Source organism: Empidonax traillii, unplaced genomic scaffold (genome assembly GCF_003031625.1).
Source record: "Empidonax traillii isolate 1590-97213 ecotype Southwest subspecies unplaced genomic scaffold, ASM303162v1 scaffold312:size2399984, whole genome shotgun sequence".
NCBI lineage: Eukaryota > Metazoa > Chordata > Aves > Passeriformes > Tyrannidae > Empidonax > Empidonax traillii.
This window is the reverse complement of record NW_020955505.1, coordinates 1,019,897-1,035,586: the sequence shown is the minus strand read 5'-3', so window position 1 is coordinate 1,035,586 and position 15,690 is coordinate 1,019,897. Positions and strand designations below refer to the sequence as shown.

Below are 15,690 nucleotides of genomic sequence, written 5' to 3'. Positions count from 1 at the left end.
AAAACTATGCAAATTGAAGAACCCGAAAACCAAGCTAGTTATATAAAAAATATATTTTATGTATATTACAGTTAAGATGGTATGTACACAGCAAATGGGAATCCAAACACCCCCCGAAGGGATAGGGAAAGGGGAAAAAGGGACAAAAGGAAACAAAAAGGGACACCGATAGATATGCGCAATCAAACCCGAGAACTAGTAAAATAACTAGTAAAACAAATCTCACCACATCCCTTAGAAAGCAGGATTGGCAGACACTGCCAGCACTCTCCAAGCTTCCCGTGGCAGGTTAGTGGATGCTGCAGGCCTCAGCCTTAGATAAGCGAGACCAACGCAGGGACCCACTGTTCCCGAACTTCGGCGGAAGAGAAGAAGAACGAAGGCCGCTCCTCCCCTCTTATACCACGATTTACGTAAAAATTGTATGGAATACTGGGAACACTGCCCCTTCCTTGGTTACAAACTGGTAACCAGGGAGGGCCTAGATTAGAACCACCACAGTTGGCCAGCATGTTCAAAAGTCTGTCGAGGTGGAATGCATGCATGGAAAAGGAAACACCCAAGACTTCAATTGCTTAAGCCTCATTTTATTAGATAAAGAGATAAAAAGATTATGGTGCACATGTAAGCGAGGTAACCCTCATAACATGATCTCCTTCTCTGGTCACTATTACATTTACCAGCATTTTATTCTCAGGCATTAGTACACTGAGCAACACCAGACTAAAAACTCATGTGCCTTTGCTCAGAATATTTCAATGTGTTTACAATTAACTGCTTACATCTATAAACTAGCTAGGTCTAACACATTTAATATCTGCAACATAGATTTTGTAGAGTAATAGTTTTTAGTCAGATAGGCTTGATGCAACTATTTTATGTTTGACAATGTATTTTTGGGACATTTAGTACATATTGCAACACTGGTGGACAGTTTTAGTACATTGCCACATTGGTTGACAGTTCCACTTTTTGTCAAATCGACGTGTGATCTCAATTCTGCCAAGTGTTCCTGCTTATTTCGAAATGTTGCATGGGCAGATGAGTATCACAAGCGGTGTTCCTGGTCCATTTGCCTTGGATGTTAAACAAACACATTTAACTGCTTATCTGGCACAAATACTGCAAGAAGTTGGGCACAGATTTCCTGCTGCAGCCCAGTTTAGGACCCATCACACATCTTCCCTCACAAGCACCAGTTCATCTGCCACACTCACTTTATTCCTGATCTTGTCATCTCTTCCGTGTATTTCAGTGAAGCATTTCCTTTACTTCCTGTACACACGTTTAGTTCAGTTTCTGTAACCACTGTGTTTCACAGCATAGCAGATTTCTTTCAGCTCCTAGCTTCTCATGGTTTCCTAGTTGGGCAACTGGGAGTTGCCTCTCTTGCTGCAAAATACAAATAAAATCTTTCATCAGAAATGCAGCCTCAATATCAGCAAAACGGTACCACAAATTTTAGACTGCTATTTGCACAAGTAGCTTTTCTAGGACCTTTCTTGATGAGGCCACACCTCAAGTACTGTGTCCAGTTCTGGGCCCCCAATTCAGGAAGGACATTGAGGTGCTGGAGTGTGTCCAGAGAAGGGCAGTGAAGCTGGAGAAGGGTCTGGAGCATGAGTCCTATGAGGGAGCTGGAGATGTTTAGTCTGGAGGAGGCTCAAAGGGTGAACTCATCGCTCTCTGAAAGGAGGTTGCAGCCAGGTGGGGGTTGACCTTTCCTCCCAGGCAAATAGCGATAGGAGAGGATATAGTCTTAAGCTGTGCCACGGGAGGTTTATGTCGGACACTAGGAGAAATTTATTCACAGAAACAGTGACTGGGTATTGGAATGGGCTGCACGGAAAGTTAGTGAAGTTACTGTCTCTGGAGGTGTTTAAAGACAGACTGGATGTGGCACTTGGTGCCCCGGTCTAGTTGACACGGCGGTGTTCGGTCACAGGTTGGATTCGATGATCACAGGGCTCCTCTCCAACCTAATCGACTCTGGGATTCTGTAATTTGTTCCCTTACTTCCACAAGCCACTAACTCAGCACCGCCACGGCGCAGGGTTTCACGTCGAGCAGTATGTCAGCGCACTTACACGGTCCCGGAGGCGCGCCTCCGAACCCGAACCACATTCCCATCCCGGCGCCGGGAACGCTGAGTCCCGGGATCACCATTCCGCGCCAGGGCGGGCCCGGCGGGCCGAGGGATGAGGGGGGGCAGGGGCGGGGCCAGCGGCGCAGGCGCGGCACGGGAGGCCGCGGTCACGCGGCGCGCGCGCAGGCGCGGTGTGGATGCTCGCGCTGCCGCTCGCGCCGCCGCCCGCGGCGCGGCCCGATGGGGAGAACATGGCTCCCTTCCCCGAGGAGGTGGACGTGTTCTCCGCCCCGCACTGGCGCATGAAGCAGCTCGTCGGGCTCTACTGCGACAAGGTACCGCACCGCGGCCGCCCTCGCCGCGCCGCCCCGGGGCGGGCGGGAGGGAGGCAGGGCGGGCTCGGGGAGTGCGCGGCTGTCAGCGCCCTGGCCCCTCCGGCAGCTCCCGTGCGGTCCGGCCGTTCCCGGGGCTGCGGGCGCCGCTTCCCCGCCGTGCCCCGCGGGCCGGGTGTCCCGCCCTGCAGCGCTGTCCTGGCGCTCTCTGAGCGGGCAGATCAGGCGGTGTTTATCGGCCAGTCCTGCCCGCTCACCGTCTGTGCTTGCGATTTTATGCGCAGCGCTTAGCTGGCGAGTGGCTTAGAGGTACCCTGGAGGCGTTCTTTTATTTTAAATATATGCAGTTTTGCTCGCGGACAAAAAATAATGTTTGTTCTGGCGTCAGGGTAGGTAGTAACCCAGGCTGGTGTTTCACCTGAAAGGCAAACTTCCCTGCAGCAGCTCTAAGTGCGGTGGGAGGGTTTTGGGCTTCGTAGCCAGCACTCCTGCTGAAAGAACTAGTGCCTCCCGTCTCTGGACTTAAATAGCTGTTTGGAGAACCAGATTGGCTAACACACGTTTAAAAGAAGGGTGAAGTTGTGTGAGAGACACTAAAATAGCTTACGGGTGCCAGCAGGATGAGGGAGTTCATGCTTCCTTCTCGATTTCCATATGCCACCTTGTAGTGCTCTGGGGTTCACTAGGGCCTTTCGTGTGAGCTTATTCCATTTGCTGATCGGGTAAAGAAAACATGAGTTGTTTGTTGGTTGGGTTAGCTTACTGAACGGGCTAAGCAGAGGGTCTAGGGGGAGGAGAAGACCTTGTGTGGTTTCACTTTGCCTTTTATCTTTGGATGCATTTACAGGTAACTTTAAGCCGTGGTGGCAGGAAAACTTGTAATCTCTTAACAGAGTGGGAAGGGAAACAAGCACCTGGGGCTCCTTCTATCCCGTGAACCCCAGTAGCCGTATCAGCATACTGCTGGCAGCAGCTGAACAGGTTTTGTTTAAAACTCCAGATACTGTAGTCATTTGGGGTTTGTTCCTATAGGCGTATTTTTTTTACTTTTATTGAGCCTTCAGCAAAGTTTTGACCAAATTTACCATGACTGTTAAGATTGCCTGGGTGGGAACGATTGTTTTGATTAAAACTATCCAGTTTGTAATGATCGTCATATTTGATTGTTTACAGTTTTTGTACAGGAATTTGCCTGCTCCCTTTTTCCTTTGAAGAAGTGAATGAAAAGCACTTTTTTCTTAAAGCATTCATTCTTGCATCCTTTAACCCTGTTGCAGAACTTGAGGTCTGTGTCTCACCTGTGACTTTAATATTAGAGTAATGCTAGCTTTGCACTAGAAAATCTTCCAGAAGAACTTTCCTTCTTGTGCGATTGAGATGCTGTAATTAGGTAAGGCTGTAGTTCTGCTTACATGGCAATTATAAATCTCTAAAGCTGTGCTCTTTATAACTTTAGTTTGACCTTGGGAATTCTTTAATTTTGTGAATTCCATGTTACCTGTGTTCATTGTGTTCCCTGTACGCTGTGTTGTTGCTGTCTGTGTCTGTATTTGCTAAATTCCACCAAATGTTAGCGAGGTTGAAATAGGTGCATCCATGCTTTGCTTTTCAGGGCAACAGTTTTGATGTTACTGATGGATGAAGTGTGTAGGCACTTAAATAATCCTTTGGGACAGAGAGACACGGTTTATTTTGTTCTTCCAGGAATTAATGTGAGACAGAACAGTAAATTGGACATTTAAAATGTTTGGTCATTAGAAAAGTTATCCTGCTTTGTTAGCTGTTGCTGTCAGATATCTCACTGTACCTTTGCTGCATTCTTAAATGGTAGTTTTTACCTGTGTTGTACACAGTGCTCTGGACTTGGATAATAAGAGCAACTAAAATTCTGTTTATTAAGGAAATCCACGACGTTATCAAATTTATCTCCTATTCCGATTATAAGAAGATTCTTGAAGTGCTCATAGGATGTCCCCCCTGTAGGCAGTGGAGTGCTACAGCAGACAGTCTTTATAGCTAAAAAGCTTGTCCTGATGCCTGACGTCATCTTTGCTACAAATAGAGCAGGTTCTGTTTTCCTATCTCTGGTGAACCGTTCTTCGTTTTCAGAAAGATCTTGTGCCCATTTGCAGTTGTAGCCTGTCCTCCATCTTAGTTATGCGTTTTCTGTCCCGAGCAAACTGATCCATTCTACTTCATCACATGGGTCACGCTTTCTGTACCCCAGCGTACTTGTTGCTTTTGTCAGGACTAAGCTGCCGTTCTCCAACAATTCAAGCTATCTGACTGCTGCTGTTACAAATGCCTGCCTCTCTTGCTCCCGTCAGCACTTGAAGTGACTCACAAAGGCTCTAAGCTGTCAGAAAACATTTTTTTTCTGAAGCAGTGTAGTTTTTGTGTTGATGTAGTGCTGCCAGCAACCACTGGTCAGAACTACTGAAGCCAGTGTGAGGCAGAGGGGGGACTGTGACAGCCAGTAACTAGATTGAGTGAAGCTACTGTGAAACCTCAGCTTAATTATGTCTGTGTTTTCTTAAAATCTGTTGTGCAAAACAGGATAACGCTGTTTTTGAGTAGAGCAGATTTGTTATTCTGCAGTCTGTTTTTTTTAACATCAGCATACTCGCTTTGTGCTTGTCTATGATCCCATGCTTCTCCGAGGACTGATACTCAAATTTCCCTTCATATTTGTCGTTAGACTCCTATCCTGTGTGTACAAGTGTGCACTCGTCCAAGTTAGCGTGTTTATGTCCAGTAGAGGCAGTTTCTGTTGTCGCATTATGATCTTGTGTTTCCCACACTCAGAATGTGCCACTTGTGTATTACCAGCTTTCCTGCTTTCCCAGCTGTGGATGAAAGTATCGTATCTGTCACGAGGCAGCACAGGTTTCAACTGATCATATATTGAAAATCCCATTGTGGTTTAGCTGGAAACTGGTAGCTGTGGCTTGAGAGCGCTGTTTGCAGTGTTTGAGCTACTCTGCCATTTCCTGCCGGCTGTATTAGTTTGCTGTAAGGCAAAACTGTCAAAAATCTTGGAGAAATCGTGATCTGTATCATCTTCCTTTTAAGTAGTTGTGTTATTTTATCAGAAGAAAATCAGATTCTTTTTTTCTAAACAAATCTGTGCTGGCTGATTGTTACTTCTAATAGCTTCAAGATCAGGACTACTCAAGTAGCAGACTCTGGTCTAGATACAGACAATGGTTAAATTTTGGCTGGGCCTTTCCCAGAGACAAGGCACCTGGTCTTGCTGTTAGGGATTTCAAACTTCCTGCTCTCTTGAGGAGTTACTGCAGCCAAAGAATGTGTTCAAATCTTTAGATTATAGAATTACCCAGCAAGTTAAGGCTGCAGTAGGAAAAATGGTTGCACTCTAAATCCTGTAATGAAGTTAGTGATGTTTGATGGCTTGTTCTCACGTCCTTCTCTCTGACTCTCAAAACTATGAGACTTCATACTGTGACTGAGAGGAGGTAACAACTAGCTGCTGCTGGAAGGGTTAATTGTTGATGATATCCTTTGTGCTTGGCCGGCCCCTTGATGAGCAGCTAGTTCATCTAGGGAACTGAAGCGAAAGATGATTCAGTAAAACTGGCTCACTAAGAGGTCAAACAAGCTCCAGAAGCAGGCTGCCAGTATGGGAGGAGGGAACAGGACTAACCACTGCAGGAGTAAACAGCTGCCTTAATAGTTCAGCTTTATTGTGAAACCTTTGGGTGTTTGATCAAAAGCATCTAACATCCTTCTTCTATTTGCCTGACTTCGGTCTTCTGTGATCTCAGTTTTCTACAAAAGATCTCTGCAGTTATTTCTCATGATTCAGTAACTATTTTGACTAGTTCTTCCAGGAAATTTTGATCCATTTTGTCATATTCTGCTGACTTGAATGCATTGAACTTGTTTAAATATTTAACTAGTATTTTTCTTTGCTAGCCTGCACTTCTGACTTTTTGTTAAAAATTGTCATAAATATTTTTCCTAATTAATTTTCTTATGAAGACTTGAGCAAAGAAGACATTAAATTTTGCTATCATCTGCCTTTCCTAATAAATAGTTGACTTGAACTATCCCTTCTCTTATAATCTGTTTCTTCTGCCCTCCTGATTTGAAGTCTAAAATCTGTTCTATTGAACTTACCTGCAGCAGTAAGTTCTTGGTGGGTTTTTGGTGGTTTTTTGTAGGATTCTTTCCAAAACTTCCATATACCTGAAAAGTTCATTTTGATAACTTCCCTTTCTCTTTTAGTCTTGGTTGTTTCTCTTCCTTGCAAGCTTTGGTTCCGCTGAAGAGAATGGATTGTTTTCCTATGTTAAATTTGTGATGTTTTTATATCATCTGTAATTTGATGAACTGTTCAGGAGTGAAAATACTCCTGAATGAAGTTGATCTGGCATTATAAAGCATTGGGCAGGGCATTATGTGACCACATTATGATCACACTTTTTGTGACAGCCAGGGAGACTGAAATCTGAAAAACTAGATAAATTCTCAACTGTATGACTATTTAAAATTGAAATGTTTTTCCCCTGATGCCCTTGAGAACAGAAAATGCCTGTTCCGTGAAGATAAGTGTGTCTGTTTATAATCAACAAACATCGGGAAAGTTTTCATTCTCCTTTTGAAATCCATCTTCAGTATTTGAGTATACTGCCATTTGTTTTCCACTGTTGCTTCAAATGGGTCTATGTTGATTTAGAAATTCATAGTATTTGGTTATTCCCATGGCATTGAGCACCTTCCTTCACCTATATTTAGAATGAATAAACAACTACTGGGATATTTAGTCCTAGTAAGTCTGTAAACCATAGGCTACACTATCATTGCAGGCAGAAGATGGAAGGAAATTCCTTCCTTGATGGAAGGAAATTAAACTTCCTCATTGGCATCCAGAAATAAGTGAGCAATTTGTTGTCCATGTCTCTATTTCATCAGAGACTGTACCAGTTATCTTTCCATCTTAGCTTCTGGATGCTGAATGGTTCAGTTACTTTTTGTCATAACTGTTGGGAACTGACAACTTTGAATTATTTTTTGTTTTTATGAAGAATAGTATTTTGGATGAATCTGGGAGTGACAATGTGTTTTAAATAACTTCATTTTAAAATAAAGGCATTTTATCTAAGTGCCAGATCTTAGAGGATGTGTGAAATGGGGGACAACAGTGATAAAACCTGTTTGGAGTTTAAGTGAAGCCCTTCAGACCTGTAGGGCGATTTCACTCCTTTTATCAGGACACTTTTAGTTCTTGTTGCCACTTCAAACCTTCTCACCATTTCTTTAGTGTAACAAAACACCTGTTTTGTCTTACCTCTCAGATACTTCACCCTTTCGTATCTTTTTTGCCTTCCTAAGAAGAACCTGAGGCTATTTTTTTATGCCACACATAGTAGCAGGTTTATTTCCCAGTAATTGCTTATCAGCTATTTTGCCCTTGAATTGTAGGAAAAGAGTTTTCCTTTCACCTTTCAGATATTGCTCTGATCTTTCGTCCTTTCTCCCAGCCTGCTCTAGAGAGCAGTAACAATCCACCTTTGCCCTTCTCTGCTTTAAGCAACAATGATTTATTCTCTCGTATTCTGTGGCACAAAAAAAAAAAAAAGGAAAGAAACTGATTTCACCTAAAAATTCTGACACTGTAATTGCTGTGTATCAGTCTTAGTACAGGTTTTATGCAGCTATCCTAGAATATGCTTTGACTGATTAAATAGTATAAGTTGTAATTCTTGAGAGACTTGGCTTCTTGCTTTTGCAGTTACTGCCAAGATGGATTAAGCTGGAGAGGTGAATTTTTCCAGTGCCCGCCTTTTGTTTGTGTTAGGAAATTGCAGTGAGATTGGTGCAGAGGGACAAAGGCATTTTTACTGTGGTTGTAGTTTGCGATCTTGTGCATTGGGAGAGTGGGGAGGAGCCTTGAGGCTGCTGTTATTTCACTCCTGGGACTTCCAAGTCCTGACAGAAGTACAGAAGACTAGGTCTAATGGGAACCTGTAGCCTTGAGGATATCAGACAGGAAAGAATTCTTCTACGGCATCTAGAATGATGTGACACAGTTAAATAACAGCATCGTTGCAAGTGTTCATCATGCTTTCATTCAAGGCCCTTGAGCTCCATATCCTTACTAGATTTTTCTTGAATTATTTTTTTAAATGTTTTTAGATTATTTTTTTGACTCATGTCTGCAGACCTGGTAACAGCCTGTGTCCCTCCATTCCTGGTAAAGCTCTGCTTGTGGAAACCACATGGTGGAGGAGGCTTAGCTGATTTTACCAGTGCTTCCTGAGTTGTGCTTTCTGCTGTGGTCCCCAGGGAGGTCTGACACTCGCAGCAATTGCATCATTGAAAATCATGGTGCAGTCAGTCCCATGTTGTTATTTATATCTCTTTGTGAAAAGCTCCTCATGATTCAAAACCCGATCTATAGGCATTCATTAGACAAAACTGATGTGTATGTAGTGCAAGATAGTGATACGAGAGACACCAATAAAAATGGAAATGAAAAAATGGAAAATAAAAAGGAGATACCCATAGGGTTCTTCACATCCATTGTACTCTTATGCTTGGCATTTATCAGCTTGACCTTAGCCTTTCGAAATAGAGAGAGTACAAGATTTTACCTTCCGTGTTGTGTTGCCACTGCTCTTTGAAAAACAAAATAATTTTGTCTGCCTGAATCTTTGAGTTAATACAGTATTTGTTGCTTGGTTTTGGTTTGGGTTTTTTGGGGTTTTTTTTGAGAGACTTTTTCAAGATTTTAGTTATTCTGCAAAACAACTGTCAAGATTACACAGAGGACAGGGTTGTGTAGGGAAGACAACAAGGGACAGAAGAGCATTTGAAAGTTTTGGATTTCTTGTTGAGTTCTGCCAGATTCTGTCCTGCCTGCCTAACTAATTACTATTATTTTGGGTTGACCCATGGCCAAGAAAAGCACCTAGGGCAGAAAACTGTATTTCTCCTCTGATTTAAGGCTTCAAACATATAAACAGCTGGAGCATGAAGCAGCTAATTTTCTTACTGTTCACCTCGTATACCTCTACATAGAGTAAGCCAAGGAGAGGTGACACAGGGACAGTCATCCTCTTTGCTAGGCTATCTCTGCACCCTCCTTCTTCCTTGGGGACCGTATAAACTGAACTTGTGGGTTCCTAAAAGACACGGCCTGTAGTGGGGTGTTACTAGTGCACTGACCAGGTGAAAAAAACAATCAGCTAAAAGGCACAACATTTTACTGGATCAGTACACCAGATGGGTTTGTCCTGCAGCTGCATGATTGTTAACACATACTCCAGGGAAACAGCAGGAATGTACAGCTAGAAGCAGGGGCAGGGCTGCTGCTTCTGTGTTTCCTCCTCCACCCCCACGCCCTAATTTTCAGCAGATTAAGTATAACATGAAACCACATGCTCTTGGTATTGACACAGGCACACCTTGTTGTGGTTCTTTGTTCCTCCGTTTTCTTGTGCGTAAAATTGAGATAATATCTCTGCAGAGTCCACGTTTCTGTCCTTCGACTTTTAATGCTATTGCATATGCGAAGTGATGATACCTAAAAATGTAAGAGTGCAAAGTTGTAGCTAAACTAGTAATGCCATGCTGCTTCTTTTTTCCCTCGTGCTATTCTAAAATAATTTTTTTCATAGAATCATAGAATAGAGTCATAGAATATGCTGAATTGGAAGGGACCCATGAGGAACATCGAGTCCTGGCCCTGCCCAGGACACTGCAAGAATTACCACATGTACGTGACAGCATTTTCCAGAAACTTCTTAAACTCAGACAGATTTGGTGCTGTGTCCAACTTCCCTGGGGAGCCTGCTCCAGTGCCCAACCACCCTCTGAGTGAAAAACTTTTTTCTGATATTTATCCTAACATATTATTTTTTCTTTTAATCAAAATGATATGCTGGCTCCAAAGTGAAATAGATTTTACTAAATTTTAAATTAGTTTTAAATTTGCTGAGTTAACTAGTGGTAGAAATCTCATCTACGTTGATCATCAGAAATATTTTGTCTTTTATTTCGCATCCAGTGACTATCAGCTGGTTGTAGAAGTCTTAATGTGGTTACACATGGAAAGCGGAATATATACAAATTTGTCAAAAATGTTACTTGGGATGATTTATGGAAAAGAACACAATTGATAAAGAAGTTGAGGAAGAAAAAATATTTTCAATTTCTTTTAAATTCCAGGCTGAATTCTTAGGGTTAGTGATGGTTCAGAATGTACAGATGCTGATGGTGAAAACCTTCATCTGAAATAAAGCTGTTTGTGAATTTGTAACCACGTTAACCTTTTTGACCTTGAGTAGTTATTCCATTTTAAATAAGTGAAATCTTTGAGGAGAGTGGGAATATCAGTTTTCCCTCTCCTGTTCTTTTTCCTCGTAATTTTGTTGTTTTCCAGCTTTTAGTTGGGAATAGAGGGATATGGGGAAAGTTAAACACAGTATAGACTTTGCTTACTGCTGTGCAAGTCTGATAAGAACAGCGTACTTTTTCTTTAGTCCTGTTTACTGATTTCTCCTTGTCAGTTCACAGTATGCTTGAGTATTTTTAAGGAAGGAGCAAACCTTTTTCACTCATTAAGTATGTTTTTGGCATAGTTATTCGGAAAAAAACTGTTTCAATTTACTCACTATAAGCTAGCATTACTGGAAAATTAATTTTCTTCTTCTAAGAAGACATTTTTCCGTATTGGCACATGTGTAAAACACTCCCAGAAACCAAGTAAATACTGTGTTTTACTTGGTGATTTAATTAGCAGTCTTGAGCTTCCCTATTTATTCACAGCATTGTGGGTGTAGAAATATCTATCTCTAGACAGAAAGTTTCATTTTTTTAATTAAAGTACTAAAGCCACAGAGGAGATGCAAGAATTGAACATAGAGTTTCTTTCAGTTGAGAGTTGTGAACATGAAGCACTGTATAAATAACATTACTGTTAGTACTGATATTTTGTTCCTGAAGCACAAAAATTTAGTATCTTACAGTATGTAAAGATGTGTATTTGCTACAACTCTGTACGTTCATCTTGAACATGTTAATGACTTTGTTGTAGTCCAGTGAGTTGGACACTCACCTAAAACTGGTATATGACTGTCTGAGCTACGAAGAGTTTTCAAGCATAGCTATGCTTTAATTGCATAATTTATTTTCTTTTAATAAGGGTTTAATAAAAAAGTTAATGCTGAATTTAAAAACCCCTGGCTACTTCTAGACTATACCTGCATCAGCCAAAGGTCTCTGAAGTGTTTAAAACAGGTTTTGTAATGCCAAGGGCTGACTGTTATTTGACCAGTTGCTCATGCTGTTTGGATTATGAATAATTCTGAAGTTTCAGAAGTCATCAGAACTGTTGCTCCTCTTGTCATACTGCTCCTCAATTAACATACAAACGTAAAACCAGTTGTGCTGTAATATTCAACTGTTTAAATGTAATGTCTTCTAAAGCCCAGAAAGCTCCCAGGTATCTCTAACACCTGTGGCTGTCATCATTGGTTTAGTGTGGTGTATTTTAAGGCTGTTCAGGGCTCACATGCACTGTACTTTATATTTTTGATGAGTCAACAGATACCCTTAGTACAGTTCATTTCCTCCCCCTTGCCATTCTCTGTTCGAGTTTGAGGGTGGTGGTTTTCTTCTCACACTGCTAAACTCCTGCACTAGTTTTCCTGGTGTAGACCTGGTGAAAAGTGGACCTCGAAATGGAGCAGCTGCTGTTTGTTAATAGTCTTGGTCCCCCATCGTAAGACTTCATCAGTCTGGTAATGAAATTACAGGTCTGACCAAGTGACTTTGTTGCTAGGCTACCTGTCCTCTGAAAAGGCAGTTGTTCTCAGCTTTGGCTGACCTTTTAAATACAATGATTTCTGATTCAAGTATAGTCATTAAACTTCAGTATCTTCTCCATAGTTCCTAATCTGTTGGATATCTGCTGGAAGCCTTAGTAGCAGAGGTGAAGATACAAGTGTTTCATGTTACAGTGACTTCCATAATAATACATCTGTAACGGACGTTCTTAAATTGCATGCACAAAGGGATTCTTTATTTCAGATTTGTGGATGATAACGTAGTTTCAACAGAATATTTAAAATCTTGGAAAGACTTTGAGTCAGGAGGATGAGAAGATATTTTTTATCAGGACCAATTTTATGCCTTTTTTTTTTTTTTTAAGCCAACAGCAAAATCCAGTAGATTTGTGTAACCTTCCTGTTATTCACTGAAGTGTTGTTTACATTTTAAGTCAATCAAAATGCCAAGCATTTGGGAACAAATGGGATTCTTGGGGAGAAAAGGGTCTTTGGGGACTGACTTCAGGTGCTGTGGATCCTTTTGGGTAGAATGAAGTATTTTGACACAGTCCTTAATCAAAAGAAATGCTACCTGAGAAACCACACTTCTTTACTGAGGTCTGATTCACAAATGCTGGGAGGTGAGGAGGCTGTCCTGGAGAGTTGCTTCTGTGCCCATCTCCTGTGCTTGCTCAGGCTTGTGCTTTTCAGCATGGAAAGTCCAACCTTCAGTTTTATCTGGTACCACTACTCTGTGTACTGAGTTCTCTGATCTTAGTATAGGATAGAAATGTCTTTCGAGCCAAGATCTTTCCGTGTGAGTGATATGTTCATAACAACGTGTGCCTCAGATCCTAACACAGCATGTTAAAAATATCAATTTTTTCTGACCAGAGGTTGGTCTGTTGTGGGGGGGGGAAGGGGAACCCTCTTAAGTTTGCATTATTTTCTTTTTCTTCTGAAGCTAAGTAAATTTGTTTTTCCATAATAAGTCTTTTTGCTCATATGTACAGCATGTAATGTACAGTACGCACAGCTGACTTGGAGTTGCGTAAGGGCTTGGCAGGTGTCCAGTGTTTCAGTTGCATTGCTGGTTGTTGCCAGGAAGTGGCAATGCAATGTCACAATGAATAAGTACGTTTGGGGTTTTTTAAATGAAAAAAGGTTTTACATATCTCAGTTTGTAGGGTTTTTTTGATGTAAGTACTGTGTATGAACATGCATATCTCAGATGCCCATTTCTTGTTCAACCTTTAGATTCCAGAACCTTTGTAAACTAAGGCACTTCTGACTATTCCAGTGGCTTGTTTTCTGAATTAAAGGAAAATCTTTTTACTTTTAGAATGCTTTCTCTTGTATACTGCTGTGGGCTGGGATTCTTGAAGCCGGATGTGGACTAAAACATAAGAATGGAAGAAACACATTTTTTCTACACTCACCAGGGAAAAATGCAGCTTTAAAATGTAACGTTGCCAGTGGTGACTCTAGACATGTAAAAATGGCACTGTTGTGTTACCTAGAACTTTGTACTGTCTTGATTTGTTGGTTTTTGGTCTATGGGAAACCTTCTCCAACAGCTAGTGTAGTTTGTATTTAGTGGTAGGACTCAATGTTCCTTGTAGATAATACATCCCTAAAGGTAGGCATAGGGGTTTGTTAATGGCCTGGTACGGGCTAAAATGCAGATCTGGGAGAGGGGCTCAGAGTTTCAGTAACATGCTGGGCTGGGGAGATCGCATTGATTCCTGCCAGGAAATCTTTCTACATTTGTTTACCTCAGTGTTTCACAAGATCAGTTTATGTTGCTTAACTATAACTTTGATTTTACTGGCTTCTGTTTATGTAAAAAACGGAAGGTGTTCAGCTTTTATAAGTGATGAGAGCAGCGAATCGTTGGAGCTAATAACTGTTCTAAGGATTTAACTTGAGTTTGACATGATTTTCATTGTTTTTTAATGAGATTTTCTTTCTTCCAGCTTTCCAAGACCAACTTCTCGAACAACAATGATTTTCGGGCTCTGCTGCAGTCTCTTTATGCCACATTCAAGGAGTTTAAAATGCATGAGCAGATTGAAAATGAGTGTATCATTGGTTTGCTTCAGCAGCGTAGCCGGACTGTGTACAATGTGCACTCGGACAACAAACTCTCAGAGATGCTTAGCCTCTTTGAGAAAGGGTTAAAGAATGTGAAGGTAAGTAGACCAGGAGAAGGATTTGTGCCCTAAGGGAATCATGCTGTGATTACATATTAGTTTGCCTCAATTCTTAATATTCTCAACAACTGAACTAAGGAAAAAGAAACATTTGTAGTTTCTTGATACTTTCCACTCTGAAACATGAACTCTTTTGCCATTCATCACAATTACTAAATCTCTAGTAAAAATTCTTTTCAGAGATGTATTTTGTGACAGACAGCCATCACTGCATAATTAGAGGTATTTTGGAGAGACAAAGTGATATTCAGATATAAAGACTGCTCTGCTAACTGGTCAAAAAAATTTCTGGCTATAGAAATAATGTTTTTTATTAGTTTGTTAGGAAACCCCAAGTATCCTTTTTTTGGTGTTACATAGCGTTGTATTATTGTCACAAATGGAGATGATTCCCAGACTTACAAAAAAAGGGGCATTGTTTGTTCTGTGAGTCATGTACTCCTTCCAGTAATTTCTAGCTCAGTAATGCTCTTAGTGTGCCAGTCCTCTAAAACTCTAAATATTATTTCTCCAGCCTGGCTTTTTTGACGGTGACTTAAAGTTAAGCTCTTCTCCAGTAGAATCCTGCTTGGATTCTACCATGTCTTTCCCCTGGGATACTGAACTCAGCTCCCCTTTCCTGCACTCTAAGAACTGTGGTCTCCAATAGTAATTTCTCATGTTACATTTCTAGTATGTGTGGTCTGGATTTTCAGTAAGATACATATGCAGTTGATTGATTTAATTTTCCCATCTAAGGTTGGTTTTGACCTGGGAATCCTACAAATAATTTATTTCCCTGTGCAGATTAAATCTTGAAATTTATCTTGTTTCCATTAATGAATCAGAAAATGAAGGAAAGGGAAAGAGAGGGGAAATTTAATGTTTGGCTTTGCGTTACGCCTTCTCTAACAGGATGCCAGTGTGATTCTGTTACTTGACTTGTTAAGTGTGCAAAACCAGATTTCTTATATGTAAACTATTCAACTATTTTTAAGGTGTGATTAGTTCAATTTAAACTGGTGACTTAAGCTTTTTTCTGTAATAGTCAGGATTTCTTGATGTTGTAAAAGTTTGAAAAGGAAAACTTACAGCATTTACTGTAAGAGTTACAAGGAACTTGAGTATGTTGCAATTACTGGGCAGATTTCAGAACCACCTTCTTATTACTGGCACAGAGAATAAGCTAACAAATTGATAGATGGGGTTGGTCTAACTTAAATATTTAAAAGTCAGTGACATCTTTATTTAGGAGTTCTTTCAATTTCCAAAGTAAATAACTATAC

At 41.1% G+C, this 15,690-nt stretch overlaps 1 protein-coding gene across 1 annotated transcript in view; it reads left to right on the top strand.

Annotated features, from left to right (window-relative positions):
- The first annotated feature begins 2,279 nt into the window (after window positions 1–2,279).
- Window positions 2,280–15,690, top strand: part of FBXL5 (F-box and leucine rich repeat protein 5) — a 35,240-nt gene continuing 21,829 nt past the window's right edge. Inside the window, exons 1-2 of the mRNA XM_027891180.1 lie at window positions 2,280–2,421; window positions 14,189–14,404. Of these exons, the coding sequence (XP_027746981.1) occupies window positions 2,284–2,421; window positions 14,189–14,404 (354 nt within the window). The 5' untranslated portion in view covers window positions 2,280–2,283. The remainder of the gene's footprint in view (window positions 2,422–14,188; window positions 14,405–15,690) is intronic.